Source organism: Microcebus murinus, chromosome 24 (assembly GCF_040939455.1).
Source record: "Microcebus murinus isolate Inina chromosome 24, M.murinus_Inina_mat1.0, whole genome shotgun sequence".
Taxonomy (NCBI): domain Eukaryota; kingdom Metazoa; phylum Chordata; class Mammalia; order Primates; family Cheirogaleidae; genus Microcebus; species Microcebus murinus.
In genome coordinates, this window is record NC_134127.1 from 19,577,619 (window position 1) to 19,596,870 (window position 19,252).

Genomic DNA, 19,252 nt, shown 5'->3' on the forward strand with positions numbered 1-19,252 from the left:
TGTATCCCTGGGGCCTGGCACAGCCCTTAGGAATGGTCAGTGAATGAATGAATGGCTGGATGAGTGAGTGAGTCTTGACGGATAAGGCCTCACGCTGCGGCAGGTGTGGAAGGATCTGGGGTCCATCCCGGATTGGTGGGACCCTGTCCTTCCACCTGTCCTCGTGTGTCTTGAGCCAGCTGTGGTTCTTCCTCTGGAAACTGGGGCTGGTAACGCACCCTTCCTGCCTCCCATAGCTGCTTTGAGACTCTAGTGAGGCAGGTGATGTGAAATACCATCCCACCCCTACCTTATTACTTTCATTGTCTTCATTGCATAGAAACTCATGCTCTTTTGCAGAAACATTAGAAATGTAGAAAAGCAAAGAGAACAAATGTAAGTCACCCCAAATCTCACAACTTAGGGATCACCATTATATACACTTTGAGCGTGATCCTTCCATATATATATCATAGGTATGATATATATATATTATACATGATATATGATATATATATTATGCATGATATATGATATATATATGATTATATATATTCATAGGTAACAGGTTACCTGAAGTTACTGTTACTAATGAGAACACAGCCATTCCCTAGCTCACCCACTGGGGCTGCAAGAGTGGCCAGGGAGAGGACTCACTGAACAGATTTCATGGCTTGATATTGGGAGGGTAAGTGAGCAGGGAGGCCTGACTGTATTTTCTGATCCCAGAGTGTTGACAGCCCCAGGGATTGGTACCGGAGAATGTTCCAGCAGATTCACCGCAAAATGCCAGGTAAGACATTCATCCAGGGCCCTCTCCCTGCCAGAGTGGAGTCTGGCCTCTGGGGCTTGGAGAGGGAGGAATGGGAAAGGGGACTTACCTTCCCTGGGGCTCTTCTCCATGTCCCCCTGGGCTCTGAGGTCCCTCGAATAGGCCAAAGACAGGAGTCTCCCCTCTCCCCACACTTGGGGCCAGCAGTGCTCCAGCAGTGCCTTGGAAGGACAGTGACCGGCCACTGTCCCTGGGAAGCCAGTCCTCTCCTAAAACCCCTCACTGATTTTCCTGCCAGGCTGGAATTCCACCATTAGTGGTCATTCCCCAGCATGAAGCATTGCTTTCTTCCACAACCCAAAATGCATCCAACCCTGGCAGTCCTGTGGCCATTCAGTCAGTCCTTGACTATCCGTTGAGCGCAGACTGTGTGCCAAGCACTGTTCTTGGTGCTGAAGATAAAAGGGAATCCCATAATAAATAGATCCATCTTTAACTTGGCAGATGGTAGAAAGGGCCAGGGAGAAAAATGAAGCCAGAGCAGGGGAGTGCCCAGCGCAGGGGGCTGCCACATCTCCCAGGAGTGTCTGGCAAGGGCCCTGCTAAGTGGCATTTGAGCAGCCAGTCAGTCAAGGGAGTGAAAGAGGCAGGCGGCAGAGCTGGGGGAGCATTCCAGCAGAGGGAGCTCCAAAGACCCAGAGGTAGAAGCATGTTCTAGATCAGCAAGGAGAGACTAGACTGGAGTGAGGGGGGGCACGTGGCAGGAGATGGAGCCGGAGAAGTAGTGGGGCCAGGTCACGTGGGGCCTTTGGGGACATTATAAGGACTTTGGCAAGTGATGAGGAGCCACTGGGAGGTTCTGAGCAGAAGGTGACATGCTCTGACAAGCGATAGCTGAAAGGCTGACCCTGGCTACCAGGTGGAAAAGGGATGTTGGAAGCAGAGGGAACGTTTTTGCTTTGTAAGGGTTAGGGAGAAAAAGACCACCATTACAAGTTGGCTTTAATCCAAGTTAGAGGCAATTGTGTCTTAGACCAGGGTGGTGGCAGTGGACCTGGTGGGACAGGGAGAGATTCTAGATACAGTCATTGGAATTTGCTGATGAATAGGACATGGCATGAAACAAAGGAGTCAAGACTGGTTTCTTTCTTTTTTTTAGAGGTGGGGTCTTGCTCTGTAGCCCAGGCTAGAGTACAGTGGTGTGATCATAGCTCACTGCAACCTTGAACTCCTGGGCTCATGATCCTCCTACCTCAACCTCCCAAGTGGTTGGGATTACAGGCATGCCACACCTGGCTAATTTTTTCATATTTTTTGTAGAGATGGGGTCTCACTATAGTGCTCAGTGTGGTCTCGAATTCCTGGCCTCAATCTTCCCACCTCAGCCTCCCAAAGTGCGGGGATTATAGGTGTGAGCTACCACACCTGGACAACGATGGTTTTAAACCTGAACAGGTTGAAGTATGGAGTTGCCATTTGTAAAGACAGGGAAGACTACAGGAGGAGCAGGTTTAAGAGGCATTCTGTTTCAGAGACATGATACATCTGAGTGGAGAGGTCCAGTAGGCAGTGGAATATCCTAGACTGTAGCTCAGGAGGTGATATCTAGGCTGCAGATGAGAACACCTAGGACTTGCTCAGAAAAGATTTAGATTTAAAGTTCCTCAAACAATTCCAATGTGCAGCCAGGGTTGTGAATCACAGGAATAGATGGTGTTTTAAAAGCCATAAGACGAGCGAGGTGTGGAAGCGCAGACCTGTAGTCCCAGCTACTCAGGAGGCTGAGGCTGAAGGATCACTTGAGCCCAGGAGTTTAAGTCTAGCCTAGGCAACATAGTGAGACCCTATCTCTTAAAAAGAAAAAAAAAAGCCATAGACTAGACAAGATCACCTAGGAAGATGGAGAGACAAAGAGGCCCAGGACTGAGCCCTGAGGCACCTAGTTGCATAGAAGTTCGAGAGAGGAGCACTGAACCAGCAAAGCAGACCGATAAGGTGTAGCCATGGAGGTAGGAGGAAAACTGAGAGGTCCCCCTGAAGCCAAGTAAAAAAGGAACTTCAAAAGGAGGACATGGTCAGCTGGGACCAAAGCTGCCGATGGGTCAAGTAAGGTGCCCATTAGATTTGGTAACACGGAGGTCACGGGGGTCTTTGAGAAGAGTGGCGGAGCGGGCAGCGGTGGGCTGGAGCTTGCTCTGGGAGCCGAGAGTAGGAATTGGAGACGGGGCAGGTGTTGTGGTCAACTGGCTGGGAGGGAAAGAGAGGAAGGTGTGGGAGCCAGAGAGGGGCGCTTCGGTTGGCGTTCAGGCAGGAGCTGTTGCGACAGGCTTGCATGCCAAGGGGATCAGGCGGGTTGGCCGGTCAGCAGCCCTTCCCAGCAGGCCCTGCAAATTCCCAAGCACTGTGAGGAGTGGGTCTGGGCGAAGGGGGCAGCAGGGTGTCTAGGAGAGGGTGCAGAAAGGGAAAGAGGGAGAAGTCACATTTCCCCAGCCTGACTGTCAAGTCCAAGTCCACAAAGGGCAGGAGCGGGTGTGTGGGAACAGGAGGAAGAGCGGGAGGGCCTGGGCAAGGCGACTGCCCAGCTGGCTGGCTCCCGCAGGCCCTGAGTCTGCCAGAGGCATTTCAAGCCCTCCTGAGAGCTGCCCTCCTAATTCTTTCCCTCCCTCGGGACATTCTTCAGGCCCTGACTCAGCCCTCGGCCCCCTGCTGTAGGTGGGAGGAGGCTGGGAGCGGCCAGGGCAGCCACACAAGGCGCCCTCTCCTCACTGTCTGCCCCGCCGTGACCTGGTCCCTTCTGCCCCCACAGACCTGCAGCTGGACTGGACCTATGAGGAAACACCCAAAGGTGAGGGGGTGCAGGCCACCGGGCCACCCCAGCCTGGGGTGCCTATGTTTGCCCCTCCCCGAGGCTGGGACATGCAGCCTGCCTGGCGTGGGGGCTCCCAAGTTGGCTGAGTTCAGCTTGAGAGGTTTTAACAGCTCATTTCCAGAGTGTCCCAAGTCCCCTGACAGGTGGTAATTAAGAGCCTCAGCTTCACAGTCCAGGGAACCCTCCCTCTGCCACTCCCTGGCTGTGATTTCTCTGGGCCTCTCTTTCCTAATCTGTAAAATGGGACCACAGCCTCCCCAGAGTTGTCTTGAAGATTTTGTCAAGAATGTAAAGCTCTTGGGGCAGAGCCCACATTTAGTGGCCCTGAAGTGCCACCCCTATCCCCACGGGCCACCCAGGAACTAGGGTGCAGGGGAATGTGAGACCTTAAACCCGTCTTCTCCCCCCTTCATTGGTTTCCCTGTGTGCCTTCTCTGCAGACTCCAGGCATCCAGCGCCCCAGCAGAGACCTGTCTCCAGGCCCGACCAGGCAGCATCTTTCAGCGGGTGAGCACAGTGGGGCAGGGGCCCGAGGGGCGGGGGGGGGCACAGCCTGCATGTCCCTGCAGGACACACACTCCCTTGTGGCCACAGCAGGCATGGCCTCAGAGCAGCCAGGAGGGGGTCTGGCTCCCTCGCTGGGCTTTGCCCCTCTCGGGGTCTCCACCGCTCCAGAGACGCTCTTTCCCGCCAGGGGCAAAGGAGGAAGGTGGGAGGAGTGGACCTGGCACCTGCTCCAGGACAGGAGCGCCTGTGATGCGTTGTGGTGGGCAGCAGGAACTCATCGCTCCAAAGACCCATGGGTCACGTGGCATAGGGAGTGGGGTGGCCAGGGTGTCCATGGACCGCACCATCGAGGAATCGTGGACCTATGGCCACGATTGGAAGTCTCAGAGAAAACAGGGATGTGGAAGAACCCAAGTTCCTGCCCCAAGCCCCTCCAGGGAGAGGAAGGGTGACATTCCTTTCCTCTGTGCAAACCCACAGGCCCCGCTGGGCTGCTGGGTCCCTGGAGGGCTCCACACCACTTTGGGAATCAGGAGCTTGGTTGGCTCTCAGAGTTAAATCCAGGAGTTTCTCATTCCTTTATAGGGAGGGCTTCACCTCATTAGCATAGCCGTAACTGGCCCCTGGCTCTTGGCATCACCAATAGGACAGAGGCAAAGAGCTCAAGATTTGGGCCCAGGCTGGGTGAGGGGGCTCACACCTATAATCCTAGTACTTTGTTAGGCCGAGGTGGGAGGATCACTTGAGGCCAGGAGTTCAAGACCAGCCTGGGCAATATAGCAAGACCCTGTCTCTACAAAAAAATAAAAAATAAATTAGCTGGGCATGGTGGCACACGCCTGTAGTCCCAGCTACTCAGGAGGCTGTGGCGGGAGGATGGTTTGAGGCCATGGGTTCAAGGCTACGGTGGACTATGATTGTGCCACTGCACTCCAGCCTGGGCAACAGATCAAGACCCTGTCTCTAATAAATAAATAAATAAAATAAGATTTGGACCCAGAGTTCTGGGTTCGAGCCAGTGCACTGTCACTAGCTGCAACCTTGGGCAACTTACCCAGTCCGAGCCTCAGTGTCCCAGTCTTTGAAGTGGTGACTTTGACGATTAAATGTAGATAACGTGTCAAGCATCAGGATTGGCGCATGCCAAGTCTGCACAAACATTGGGAAAATGCAGGCTTAATTACACTTAGAGCTTTCATAGATTGGGAAGGACAAATACCGTTCTCATGATCATTTTTGTTATTACTCAAATCAGAGCGGAGTCATAATTACAGCCAACCATTCCTGACATCAGGCATTCTGGCACGTGATAAGCTGAACGCAGTGGTTCCACTTGGTGGAGACTTTCAAACTAAACAGAGGCTGTAACATTTGAGCCAGCCAGGAAGGGACCCCTGGCGGGGGTGGGGGGGCCTAGGGGGGTAAGGCAGATGTGACCATGCAGTGCCTTGGTGGCTGGGGTGGTCACACAGATAAGGTCACTAAATCGAGTGCCTTCATAGAGCAGAGGCCCAGGGACCAGGAACACTTGCCCAGAGCTGCTCTCAGTGTTCCTTGGAATAGGATGTAGCCCCATCCCCTTGGGTTTGGGTGTAAGACCCCGTCGCCATGGCAGCCAGAGAGACCAGCTTCATCAAAGCAGTGCAGACATGGTCACAGGGCCGGACCAAACACAAATGCAGGGCATTTTAGCAGGAGTCAGCTCCATGGCCACTCATGGAGCAGGCGTAGCTGTCAGGCCTTCTCCTGGGCACCCCACACATTGCCCCCACCTGATCACTCCCAACCTACGTGTCTCTAGCCCGGGCTCCGAGAGTCCAGGAGCTTGCCCAGGGCTCACATAGCTCTCAGTGCTGGGGCTGGGGTTTAAACTCGGGGCTCGCACTTCCCGCTGTTTCACACTGCCTCCTCAGTAGGGGGCTGGGCCAGTCTGAGGCCCCTCTGCCAGGGCTGTGTTCTCACTTTTGCCTCAGTTTCTCTAAAAGGAAGCTGAGGAAATGTCCTTCCCTCTCTTCAGAAGAAGCTGGGAACAGTCTGAAGAGTTACCTAGAAGCACCTTCAACTATAATCCTGGAGCATCTTCTGGGCTCCAGCCCCCAAATCAGGTAGCACTCCCAGGACGCCCTCTCCTCTGCCCCAGATGTGTGCTCCGTGGCTACAGCCCTGAAATAGCACAGATAATGCTCTCTCAGCTTGAGTCCTTTGGAGGGCACTGGTGGGCACAGGGGAGGGCAGGGGCCCGCATGCCTGCGCTTTGAGCCTGGCCAGTGTCCCAGCACCTCTCCATGCAAGCTGATGCCTGCCCCTCCCTGCAGGTGCCCAGGCGCCGAGAAAAGGCAGACAACGTCTGGAGAGAAGACTCCTGGAACCAGTTTCTGCAGGAGCTAGAGACTGGGCAGAGGGTGAGTGTTGGCCTGGTCCTCTGGGAGTGGATGTACCTGTCTGCTGATGCATTTTGGGAAGATCATTCATCCCCTCTGACACACCCTTCCCACCCTTCAGCCCAAGAAACCGCTGGTGGATGAGCCTGTTGAGAAGCCCTCCCAGCCCATCGAGGTGAGTGCTTTGGGGCGGGGGCAGCACTGTCGGGTGAATGAGATGTCTGGGTTGTGTGGGCCCCAGTTGGCCATAGGCAAAGGCCCTCTCCAATCCCATATGGCTCACCTGTGTATTCCCAGCACCCACCAGGGACAGTACCTAGCATATAGTAAGCACTCAATAAACGTGTTTAATAAATATGTGTTGACCAAAGCAGGAGCAGAGGAGGGAGTGGGCAGCCTGACTGGAACTGTCAGGAAGTGTTCTTGGAGGTGGAGCAGGGCTCTGCAACCATGGGAGGCTGGGCCAGGCAGAGTGAAAGGGACCCTTGGGGAGGGGAGACCCACAAGCCAGGCTGGGCAGAAGCAGCATGGTGGGGGGCACTCAGCCCCCAGGGATGGGCAGGGGCAGCCCGGATGGGTACCTTCTTCATGAAGCTAGGCCATAGAGGGCCAGAGAAGATGAGGGGAGAGGAAATAGGGATCCCTGTAGGCTCCTGAATGGAGAAGGACAAGGACAAAAGCGGGTAGGAAGGTGCGATCAGGCAGCACTAAGTTGCTCCCAGGGTGCACAAGTGGGTTAGCTGCGCTGGGACAAAGGTCGGTGAGAGGCTGGGCAGGGATGCCCTCCTGGTACTCCCTGCAGGCGCACAGCAGGGAGCGGGTTACCCAAGCCCAGGTGTCGGGTCCTGCACCTCCCATCTGACCTTTGGCCAGTCCCCCACTGCGTGCTGCCCCTCACCGCCCAAGTCTCCCCCGCCCCAGGTCCTGCTGGAAAGAGAGCTGGCCAAGCTGAGCGCAGAGCTGGATAAGGACCTGCGGGCGATCGAGACCCGACTGCCGTCGTCCCCCAAGGTACCAGCGCTCAGTGTCGTCGGGGGGCGGGCAGAGTCGGGGCTGACGCAGCCGGGCGGGGTCGTGGGGCGGGCGCGCGGAGGTAAGGCCTCCAGCCGCGCTGGGCCGTCCTCTCCTCCTCTGAAATCCAGGGCGTTGACTCTTCCAAGTGACCCTCAGGAACCCTTCCGGGCCCGCTCCACGTCAGCCTGACGTCGGGGAGGCTGGGGCTCCCCGCCCCGGCCCCGCGGCCTCGGGACCCCCCTCCCTGTCCTCGCCAGGCGCTGCCTCCCGGCCGCCGCCCTCTCCCGCCTCCAACCGCCCCGCGGCGCTCCCGGCCCGCCTGCGGCCGACGCTAGGACCCCGCGTCCCGCCCGCCGCTCCCGCCCTCCTCCCTCCCGGCCGCGAACTTTTCCGGAGGCGGCGGCCTGGGCTGCCTCTGGGCCCCGCCGGCCCTGACCGCTGCGTCTCCCCGCACAGAGCTCGCAGGCGTCCCGACGGGCCCCGGAGCGGCGGCCCCCAGCCGGGTGAGTGGCGGCGACGCGGGCCAGGGACTGGGGCTGTCCCCGGAGCGGGGACGTGGCGCGGGGCGGCGGGGCAGCCGGGCGGGGCGGCCGCCGGCCCGTGGGAGGGCGCGGAGCGGGCTGGGAGGGACGCGAGCGCTGCTCCCCCAGGGGCCGTCCCCTCGCCCGCCCGCAGAGGGCAACTCGCCCCGCACCGGGATTTGGGTGGCTGGCGGGCTCCGCGAGGCGCAGCGCTTTGGGGGCAGCCCCAGCACTTCCCACGCTGTCCTGCTGTCCGGCCTCTCTCTGGCCAAGGCCTCACCCTTTCCCGCCACGGCTGCACGGGAAGTAGGACATCCTGTGGAGCCCCAGGACCTGGGAGACGCCTTGGGAGGAGCTGGCTGGGATGGGGGGCATTAGTGGGCCCAGGGAGGACTGGGGGCCAGCCGAGTGCAGTGTGAAGCTCCAGACAGGTGGCTCACTCGCTGTGTCCCTGCAGCCCGACCACAGCCTGGAGCTCCAGTGCCCCGCAGACACCTTACCTGGGTTCCTCCCGAGCCCTGAGCCCCCACAGAATGGCGGATGCAGGAAGCCCCTTCCTAGGTCGCAGGGACTTTGTCTACCCTTCCTCAACCCAAAGTAAGGACCAAATCCTGCTCTGTTTCTCACCCAGACGCCCACCTACCATATACTCTGGTGCCCCAGGGGTGGCAGGAGGTCACAGAGCCCCTTGCCTCCACGGGTGCCTGTCCTGGGGGGGGGACATAACCCATCCCAACGCGGTCCCCCAGATGTGGCCTCCCCAACCTGAGGTAGTGCTTCTCCACAGACCCCAGTGCGTCTGAAGGAGGGGGCAGCCCAGCCAGGAGGGAGGAGAAGAAGGTAAGGGGGCACCAGGGTCAGGGTACAGGGAGGGCCTGGGTGGTCCCCACAGCTGCTCTTCTGGGTCTGCCACCTGCATGACTGAGGCAGCCCACTCTGTCCTCTCCCCCTGCCCAGAGGAAGGCCGCTCGGCTCAAGTTTGACTTCCAGGCACAGTCCCCCAAGTAAGTGCCTGTCTCTCCCTTCCCCTCCCACCCTGGCAGTCTCCGAAGGCAGAGGGAACAGGCCTGCAGTGCCCATATCCAGAGGGGTGGAGGGGACTCGGGTGCGCTGGGCAGGGCCTGCAGGGAAGGGGGCTTGGAGGGCCTTGGCATGCTGTGACATCCTCACTCTGGTCTGCAGGGAGCTGACGCTGCAGAAGGGTGACATCGTCTACATCCACAAGGAGGTGGACAGGAACTGGCTGGAGGGGGAGCACCACGGCCGACTGGGCATCTTCCCTGTTAATTACGTGGAGGTGAGCTGGCGGACAGGAGTAGGCAGGGGCCAGGCTGGGAGAGACCTAGTGTGCAGGCCCCGGGCTTCCTAAGATGTAGAACCGAGGTGCAGGGGCCACATCTCATAAATGTCCTCGGCCCCCTGGCCCAGTGCTCTGTGTATACTCAGGAGATGAGGGTGGGGCCCAGCCCCAGGTAGGACCCAGCGGCCCAGCTCATCAACCATCAGTGTCAGCGTCCCAGACGTTCCCCACCCAGAACCCGGCTTTCTAAAGCTGTCTCTGGCAAGTTGTCTAATTGCAACTGGCAAGTGCGTGAAGTGTGTGACAGCTTACAGATCACATATACACGCATCACCTCTCCCAGGTGTATTACCTCCCTTGTTCCTGCCACACTGCCTGGAGAGTGACAGACGATCCCCATTTTGCAGATGGGGTTATTAAGGCTCAGTGACAAGTTGTTAGGTAGAAGATCCAGGATCTGAACTCAGGTCTTCTGATTCCAGAGACAGGTTCTGGACGTGATGATAGGTGAAGCACTATAGGCCATCTCTGCTCTTTGTGTGTTTTAAGGAATGTCAAGTTGTCTAATTTATTGGCATAAAGTTGTTCATAATACTCCCTTATTATCCTTTTAACGTCAGTAAAATCTGTGGCAATACCCTTTCTTGCATTCCTGATATTGGCCATTTGTGTCTTCCGGCTGGAGCTTCATTGATTTTCTTGATCTTTTCAAAGACACAGCTATCAATTTCATTGATTTTTCTCTGTCATTTTTGTTTCCGACTTTACTGATTTCTGCCTCTTTATTACTTCTTTCTTTTTGCTTGCTTTAGGTTTAATTTGTTCTTTTTTTCACCCCTAGTTTTTTAGGGTGAAATTTTTTTTCTTGTTTTGTTTTCTTGAGACGGAGTCTTGCTCTGCTGCCTGGACTAGAGTGCACTGGCGTCAGCCTAGCTCACTGCAACCTCAAACTCCTGGGTGATCCCCCCACCTCAGCCTCCTCAGTGGCTGTGACTACAGACACGTGCCACAATGCTAATTTTTAATTTTTTGTAGAGACTGAGTTTCATTATGTTGCTCAGGCTGGTCTCAAACTTCTGACCTCAAACAATCCTCCTGTCTCGGCCTGCCAAAGTGCTGGGATTACAGGCATGAGCCACCATGCCTGTGCCCGGCTAGTTCATTCTTTTAAGAATTATTGGCCGGGCGCGGTGGCTCACGCCTGTAATCCTAGCTCTCTGGGAGGCGGAGGCGGGCGGAATCCTTTGAGCTCAGGAGTTTGAAACCAACCTGAGCAAGAGCGAGACCCCGTCTCTACTATAAATAGAAAGAAATTAATTGGCCAACTAATATATATATAGAAAAAATTAGCCAGGCATGGTGGCGCCTGCCTGTAGTCCCAGCTACTCGGGAGGTTGAGGCAGAAGGATCGCTTGAGCCCAGGAGTTTGAGGTTGCTGTGAGCCAGGCTGATGCCATGGCACTCACTCTAGCCTGGGCAACAAAGTGAGACTCTGTCTCAAAAAAAAAAAAAAAAAAAAAAAGAATTATTCCAAGGTACAAAGTTACCTGAAGTGTTCATATAATAAAAGTACAAAAGAAACAGAAACTTGCCATTCCCCACTTTGGTAATACCCGCTCCATACAACTCTGTTGAAAATTCTTCTTCCGGGGAGCCTTCTTGGGCTACCTCTCTATCCCTCCCTGGCTGTGCTCACTCCTGGCCACCCCCAGAGCTTGTGTCTGGTGTTGGCGTCTTCTCTCTGGCCAGGGGCAGCCCTTGCCCATACCACCTGGTCTTTGATGTCTCACTCTCCCAGGAGCCGCTGGTCTGTGCTCAGCTGATGCCCAGGGCGACCTTTCTCATGAGCTTTCTTCCTGCAGGTGCTGCCCGCAGATGAGATCCCCAAGCCCATCAAGCCCCCGACCTACCAGGTGGTGGAGTATGGAGAAGCCTTGGCCCAGTACAACTTCAAGGGGGAGCTGGAGGTGGAGCTGTCTTTCCGCAAGGTGAGGCCAGGCAGAAATTGTGGGGTGGGTAGGGGCAGCTAAAGATGTAGACAAATATGTGCACCAAAAACAATTTTTTAAAGAGTCAGGTATACTTATCTTCACCGGTATTTCAAAGTTTTACATAACCTCTGCAATTATGTTTCCCTTGATATAGTCCATTTTTTAAAAAATTGGCCGGGTGCAGTGGCTCACACCTGTAATCCTAGCACCCTGGGAGGCTGAGGAGGGCGGATCGCTCAAGGTCAGGAGTTCGAAACCACCTCCTGAGCAAGAGTGAGACCCTGTCTCTATTAAAAATAGAAAGAAATTAATTGGCCAACTGAAAATATATCTATAGAAAAATTAGGCAGGTGTGTTGGCACATGCCTGTAGTCCCAACTACTCGGGAGTCTGAGGCAGGAGGATGGCTTGAGCTCAGGAGTTTGAGGTTGCTGTGAGCTAAGCTGATGCCACGGCACTCTAGCCCGGGCAACAGAGTGAGACTCTTTCTCAAAAGAAAAAAAAATTGTTATAGGCGGGGTGTGGTGGCTCATGCCTGTAATCCTAGTAGTTTCAGAGGAGGATTGCTTGAGGTCAGGAGTTCAAGACAAGCCTGAACAACATAACAAGACCCCGTCTCTACAATAGATACAAAAATTAGCAGGTGCAGTGGTGTGTGCCTATAGTCTCAGCTACTTGTGAGGCTGAGGCAGGAGGATCACTTGAGTTTGACGTTGCAGTGAGCTATGATGACACCACTGCACTCATGCCTCGGCAACACAGCAAGACCCTATCTCAAAAAAAAAAAAGATTGTTATAAACTTCTAGAGTTGTGTTTTTTCCAACTGCAGATTGGCAGGTTGTGAGGATCCCAGTCAGCATTTTTAAAGGAATAGTTATTAGAAATATTAGAATTATTAGAAATATTAGAATACATTGCATGTAGAAAGGGTAGCTTATCAAATTCTAGGCAGTTATGTATATATAAATATGTATTCTGGGCTGTTATTAAAACATATTTTGTACATAGATTGTGGTGGGAAAAATTTGAAAAACAATGCTGTTCTAGAAAACAGGGAAGTGATCTCCCTTGGGTTGGTTTTTGGGGCAGAGGCCATGAATGTCCCTAGTGAATGCCACCTGGAAGAGCTGGCCCCAGGGGAAGAGAGGAAGAAGAGGGCTGGGTGGAGAGAGGTAAGGGGCAGAAGAGGGCAGGGGAGGGTGAGGGCGGGAGACCACCCTCCCTGGGGTGGCCCCCTGAGGTGGTAGTGGTTCTGCCCCTAATGTCGCTCAGCCCTCGGGCTGGAGGACTCACCGCCAGACCTCAGGGAATTTGCTTTTTTGATGCACTCATGTCAGGATCACTCAGCGAGTGAGGCAGGGACAGGACACTGTCATGGAGGTGGCAGCTAACGCCTGTCCTGTGCACCTTAGGAGTTGACGACTCGTTTGTGCTTCACGGCAACAGTATGGTTGTCCTCACTTCACAAATGGGGAAACCAAGACTCAGAGCAGCAGAGCAGACTGCCCACGGCAGGGATCTGGCAGAGCTGAGTTTGGATCTGCTGTTAGCCACGGGCTCCCTGTGACTGCAGCTCTGGGGAGGGACCGTGCTGAGACCCCGGAGGGAGAGTGCACGTGTGGTGGGCTTCCCAAGGCAGGACCTCAGCTCTGTGTGCATGGGGACAGCTCAGAGTTCTGCTCGCCCAGGCAGCCTGGGTTTGGCTGCTGACTCTCCACTTTCTGTGTGGCCTCAGGTAACGTGCTGAGCCACTCTGAGCCTGATCCCTCGTGTGTGCAAGGTGTCAGGCTTGAATGGGACAGTCCAGGTGGGGCACCCTCGGTGCATGGCACCAGCAAGGCCTGCAGCCACTGACTCTCCTCCCGCAGGGGGAGCGCATCTGCCTGATCCGCAAGGTGAACGAGAACTGGTACGAGGGGCGCATCCCGGGCACGGGGCGCCAGGGGATATTCCCCGCCAGCTACGTGCAGGTGTGCCGCGAGCCCCGGCTCCGGGTCTGCGAGGATGGCCCCCAGCTCCCTGCGTCTCCTCGCCTGACTGCTGCCACCCGCCTGGCCCGTCACCCCAGCTCCCCCTCAGCGCCACGCAGCCCAGCTGACCCCACCGACTGGGGGGGCCGGACGTCACCCCGCCGCACTGGCTTCTCTTACCCTGCCCAGGAGCCCAGACCCCAGCCCCAGGTGAGGTGGCTGTCTCGACCAGACCACACAGCCCCATCCCCGTGACTGGTCCACACTCAGGAATCCTTCCTGGACAGGCCCAGGACGAGTAGAGGGGTGACAGGCAGAACCTAGCATTGCAGCCCACCCTGGCCTGGGCGACCCCAAGCCCTCGAGTTGGTACTGGTCCTTGGATGCCAGGCCAGGGAGGCATGGGGCAGCCAGCCAGCACTAGGTGGGACCCCAAAGCCAGCCCAGGCCCACTGACCCTCCAGATGTCGCTCTGTCATGATTTACCTGTGTCTGCTCTGGACAGGGTGGTGCTGGGGGTCAGGACTCTGCCATTCACCTGCTGTGTCACCTTGGGCAGGTGACTTACCTGGGTTTGGGTTTTCTCACCTGTAGAATGGGGATAATAAGTCCCACTGCAGAGGGTGGTTGGGTAGGTTATAGCTGACATTAGAAACAGAAGTGTGAGATGAAATAGTCCTAGCACGTCCTCCTGTGTCGCAGTCTGTGAGGACAAGGCGAGGCCGTGCGTGAGATGCTCTGACAAGTGGGGTGGGGAGGCCCATTTCTGTTCTTCTCCCTCCTGCCTGGATGCACCCATCACCTTCCTCCCTCTGACCCCCCCTCCTCCTGTGAACCACAGAGTCTCAGCACCGCAGGGTCAGCTCTGTCCCACCCTCAAAGCTCCAGCCGGCCCCTGGACCTGAGGGCCCCCTCCCCTAACACGACTCAGATACACTGGACCCCGTGAGTACCGCCTGAGGGTGCTTGGTCAGGGGTGGGGTCTCCAGCAGGCAGTCCCCCTCCTGCCCTCTGCCCCCACCTATGGATTGGGAAACTTCTACTAGGTGATGCTTGCCCTGGCAGTGCTTATAGGTGATTTAGGGGCAGGGAGGGAGGTGCCGGCCTGTGGTGTGTCTGACACCCCTGCCAGCTGCCTGGCCTCGACACAAGCCTCCCACACTCGGCCTCTCGGCCTCAGGCTCTTCACTGGGTTTCCAGCTCTGAGGCCAGGTCATGTAGAAATGAAACGTGGGAATGGGTGGAACAGACTCAAAGGCCCTGGGTGCGCAGAGGAGGGAGGGTTGGTGGTCGGGCCTGGAGGCAGGAGCAGGCCTGGGCAACAGCGCACTGAAGCCAGGCATAGTCCCATTCCAGGAGCCAGGTTGGGGACTCATGAGAGCACAAAGGGACCCTGGGCAAGTCACAGAAAGTGGCAGCACTTGGCTCTGGGAACGGGGCGAGGTCTGCGGTGGCTGCCTTGACGACGCCTCCTGCAGGTACCGGGCGATGTACCAGTACAGGCCCCAGAATGAGGATGAGCTGGAGCTGCGCGAGGGGGACCGGGTGGATGTCATGCAGCAGTGTGACGATGGCTGGTTTGTGGGTATGTGGGCCGAGGTGGGCTGGAGGGCAGGCGGGGGGGAGGGGGGGTGTCAGGGCCCCATGTGGGTGGGCTGCTGCCTCCCTTCCTTCATGCCCTGAGGAGGGCGAGGCCCAGGAGAAACTGGCACCTGCCCGAGGTCATTGCTGGAGTCACTGTGGACTCGGGGCAGGGGTCTGGACCGCAAGATCCCTGCTTCCTCCCTCTGCAGCAGTCTTGGGGGAAGCTCCTGGTGGAAAGGACATGGTCTCATACCTATGTGCCCTCAACCCTAACTACCCCCCCACCCTGCCTGGGAAGAGGAGGGCGTGGAGAAAGAGCCTGGCCCCTCAGGGCTGGCCAAGGGCAGCTCAGGCAAAGAACTAACAGAGGAAGCCTCAGGTTGGCCTTGGCCTGGTTTAAGGTGACCAACCTGCCAGGCTTCCCATGGCCTGTGTCCCTGGAGTAGGCAGGCCCTGTCCAGGCTTAAGCTTCCAAGGACAGGCCGTCCCCAGAGAGAAGTGAAAACCAGAAGCGCCCCTATTGCTACCCCAGGCAGGCTTCAGGGCCTGAGGGCTTGGGGGGCAGCTGGGGCCCTCCTTTCTGATCTGAATTTCAGTACCTCCCTGCCGGCTCCTGACACACAGTGATGGTGAAGCACCAGCTGGGGAACAGTCCTTACCTCTGAGGGGTGGGCTTGGGGTACATTCTGGTTTACTCTATACGCTTTTGCTTTTGAATTTTTTCACAACTACTAATAAAGTTCTGCAAATTTACACAGACAAGAGAGAAAGCACCGCTTTTATGGTATAAGCCACAAGTGCTTTGAGAGGAATGGTTTGGACCCGCACCACCCAGTACAATAGCCACTAGCCACATGTGGCTGTTTAGATTTACTTAAAATGAAATAAAATAAATAATTCAGTCACTCAGTCGCACTAGCACGTTTCAAGCACTCAGTAGCTGCATGTGGCTGGCGGCTGTCATTCTGGACAGGGCAAGTCTGGGAGGGCTTCCTGGAGGAGGTGGGAGAAAGGCAGGGGCAGCACATTCTCGAGGGCTGGGGGCAGGATGAGGAGGGGCTGCTCCTGAGGGAGTCAGGATGCCAGCCTGGAAGGGGAGGCCCCGAGCATCGGTTTACCTGGGATCAGGACTCACTTTCAGTTGATATCCCTGTGTTTCTAGCATTCCCCTCCTCCTCTCAAGACACAGGTTTCTTGGGGGTGTTGCAGACCAGAGACCTGAACTGTAGTCCTGACTTCCAAGCAGCTGGGTGCTTTGGGGCAGTTCACTGGGCCTTCTCTTGGCCTTACCCTCCCATCTTGAAGTTGAGGGCACCCTACTAGACCAGCCATATTCCTGCCGCGTCCTCACTTTCCCGAAGAAGGGTAGAGTTGTTGAGTGCTGTGTGCAAAGTTGTACGTGTTTTCATTGCCCAGATTCTCTTTAATTACTGAATCTAGGAAGTGCAAAGCTGCCCATCTCAGCTTCTGCCACTAGGGGGCAGGAACGCGCACAACAGATCAAATCCGCCCTCTGCAGTGCCCGGCACGGCCGGCAGGGGGCAGGACCCGCAGCCCCACGTTCCTGTTTGAAAAAGGAGTGTGGGGAAGGCTCTCTCTGTCTCTCTCCTCTTCCAGGTGTCTCCCGGCGGACCCAGAAATTTGGAACGTTCCCTGGAAATTACGTCGCCCCGGTGTGAGTGGTCCCCGTGGCGACTCGGAGCCAGCCAGGATGGGGTGGGAGCAGTAGCGCTCGTGGAAGGGGGCGTGGACCCCCATCCTCCTTCCGCAGGACCTGAGCTCCCGGCATCTGCAGACGCCCCCAGCAGCCCTTCCCTTGGAGCCCCCGCGAAGCCCCCCGGACTGATTCCCACCCACAACTCGCAGGCATTCCTCCAGCAGCCCTTTCATTTCCGCCCCGCCCCACTCCCAAATACAGAGGTCTGCTTTGAAGCGGAGACTGTTTCCAGGCCTTATTGAGACCAGACCCCCGGGCCCCCACCCCCACCCCGCTATGGTTTCCTCTAACAGGGACGGGCTCTGCTTCACCCCCATGGGGTTCCTCTAACAAGGACCAGCTTCCTAACCTCACAGAGACCAAAGGCCTCCTCCGCTTGGAGGGGTCCCTCCCCTTTAACTCCAGCTTTCCCCCCCACCCCGCCCCCTTTGCCTTCTTGCTTCCAGCTGGGCCTGGGAGTGAGGTGGGGGCCAGGTGTGGCAGCTCCTCACCTCCAGGCCCTGCAAGGGGTCTTGCTTTAAGGCCTGCTCTGCACAGAGGCTGCCATGCTCTGGGCCTGGGCTCTGCGCCTCTGGCCCGGCCCAGATGTGTGACAGCCCAATGTCGCTGCCCTCCTGCCTGCCGCCTCTCCTCCCCCCCCCAGCCCCCAAGCTCCCCTGGGAAGAGAATATAAAATAAATCTGGATACCAGGGACCTCATCTCTGAGACCTTTTCCTTTCGGGTGGGAGAGGCCTCCCCTGCTTAGCAGTGTGGAAATCCTTTCTGCAGTGGGCTGTGCGGGGAGTCAGGCGGGACAGGTGTGTGTGTGTGTGAGGGTGGAAAATACCATCATTATCCCCCCAGATCTCAGCCTTGGGGAGTCAGGCAGGGGTTGGGGGGGAAGCCCCCAGGATCAGGCAGCTGAGAAGCGCTCAGAGGACAAATGTCACCGGGACCAGGGCAAGGCCTGACTGTGGGGAGGAATCGGAGACGGGGAACTGACTGTGGCCTTGTTTGCAGGCTGTTTTGATTCTGCAGCCGCCACCGTGGGGTTGCTGGACTGGATGACATTTCTGACTATTCCTCTGCTAATGTTTTCCTTCTGTGCTCTCCGTTTCCACACTGAAGGGCTCGTGTGTTTGTTTATTTTCTTCTTTCGGTTCAAGTTTGTGAGCAGTCGGTTCCAGGAGGCTGGGAGTGGTGGGCACAGCTAGCCAAAGCAATGGGGCTTGGTGGTCCCTGTGGGATGTCGACGGTGGCACAGCCTGGGTGTGGCCAAGAAAGGAAAGCTCAGTTCTTTGGCTGCCGCTGAGCACTAAGCAGGGCGTAAGGGGCGACCCGTGTGTCCTCTAGCTCGAGCATCACAACTGGCAGGTTAGCAGTTCCCTTTTACCAGGGAGACCACGGCTCTGCGGAATTACCATGTTTCCCCGAACATAAGACAGGGTCTTATATTTATTTTTCCTCAAGAAGACGCCCTAGGGCTTATTTTCAGGGATGTGTTATTTTCCCCTCAAAGCCTCAGCTTGCAGCACGCACAGGATGGCCAGGACCTGACAGGGGGAGCCGACCTTGTTGGTGGGGCTGCCTGCACCTTTCCAGTCACCTCTGGGATGGTAGCTGACACGATGGGGCAGATGAGAAGGGCTGCTCGTCTTCTTTACCACTCTGCGACAAAATGCATGGGTTGTGCAGATGTGCTGCGCAGCCACGCCCGTCACTAGGTCTCATTTTCGAGGTGGGGCTTCTATTGCGCAAATGCTTAGAAATCCTGCTAGGGCTTATTTTATGGGTAGGTCTTATTTTGGGGGAAACATGGTAAATTGTGTAGGTCACAGGCACTATGAAATGCTGAAGTCAGGTCCACCCGATTGCACAAAATCTACCAAATGCCAGGCAGACCTTGCCCCTAGAGAAGGAAGGTCATGCATAAGGTCAGGGACTTCCCTGGGGTGGCCAGGGTTGGGCTACTTTTATGTTCTTCCTGTCTTCCAGGCCTGTCATTTAAAAGGTGCCCCCACCCCAGGCAGGTGGGAAGAGGTGGTGCCTTGTTCTGCCACCCAGAGGGAAGGGCCTGTGGCTGACAGGGCAGTGGCCTGGCCTTGGCAGGTTCCTTGAGTCTGGGTGCGGCCTGGGCCCCAGCGGTGGTTCAGCAACAGCTTGAAGAACAAGACCGACATGCACTCCTTCATCCATTCCACCCACATCCATCCTCACCTGGGTCTGGCTCTAAGTCGGCAGGTCCAGCCTGTCGTGGACTGGAAAGGTTCATGCCCCTGTATCAGCTCCTGTCACTTGCATTCCCTGATGTCCTCATAAGACACATCAGGGTTGAGACTTCCCCTTCCTGGAACTGAAACCAAATCCACACCCTCTCTTTGATGGGGACCTGGCACCTCCCGCAGCAGCAGTTGAACCCTGCACCCCTGGGCTGCCTGCCACCATGGTCCTGCCTGTAAGATGACCTCTTCTGTGCTTGACCTGGCCACTGTGTGGGTGGGTGGCGGTGAAGGGGGAGAGGGTAGGTGAGTGACTTGACTTACCCAGAACCACACAGTCACCCTGCAGAGCAGGACAGTATTCCTTCAGTGCCTCGAAGGCACACCCTGGGCCAGCTGATTTGACTTTGTGGTGGGTTTTGTTAATGCACAACGCACTGAGCAGAA

General features: G+C 56.5%; 1 protein-coding gene across 5 annotated transcripts in view; it reads left to right on the forward strand.

The window, feature by feature from the left end:
- SORBS3 (sorbin and SH3 domain containing 3) overlaps positions 1 to 17,300 on the forward strand; it is a 28,190-nt gene extending 10,890 nt beyond the window's left edge. For 3 of the 5 annotated variants that reach the window (XM_012739304.2, XM_012739306.2, XM_012739307.3), the window contains 17 exons: positions 709 to 772; positions 3,558 to 3,596; positions 4,061 to 4,127; positions 6,145 to 6,232; positions 6,443 to 6,529; positions 6,630 to 6,683; positions 7,430 to 7,519; positions 7,979 to 8,025; positions 8,501 to 8,640; positions 8,831 to 8,883; positions 9,001 to 9,047; positions 9,226 to 9,340; positions 11,206 to 11,331; positions 13,204 to 13,515; positions 14,147 to 14,250; positions 14,784 to 14,890; positions 16,507 to 17,300. In XM_012739304.2, the coding sequence (XP_012594758.1) occupies positions 709 to 772; positions 3,558 to 3,596; positions 4,061 to 4,127; positions 6,145 to 6,232; positions 6,443 to 6,529; positions 6,630 to 6,683; positions 7,430 to 7,519; positions 7,979 to 8,025; positions 8,501 to 8,640; positions 8,831 to 8,883; positions 9,001 to 9,047; positions 9,226 to 9,340; positions 11,206 to 11,331; positions 13,204 to 13,515; positions 14,147 to 14,250; positions 14,784 to 14,890; positions 16,507 to 16,568 (1,602 nt within the window). In that variant the 3' untranslated portion in view covers positions 16,569 to 17,300. The other 2 variants (XM_075997177.1, XM_075997176.1) reach the window with 2 other exon arrangements.
- Positions 17,301 to 19,252: the final 1,952 nt, after the last annotated feature.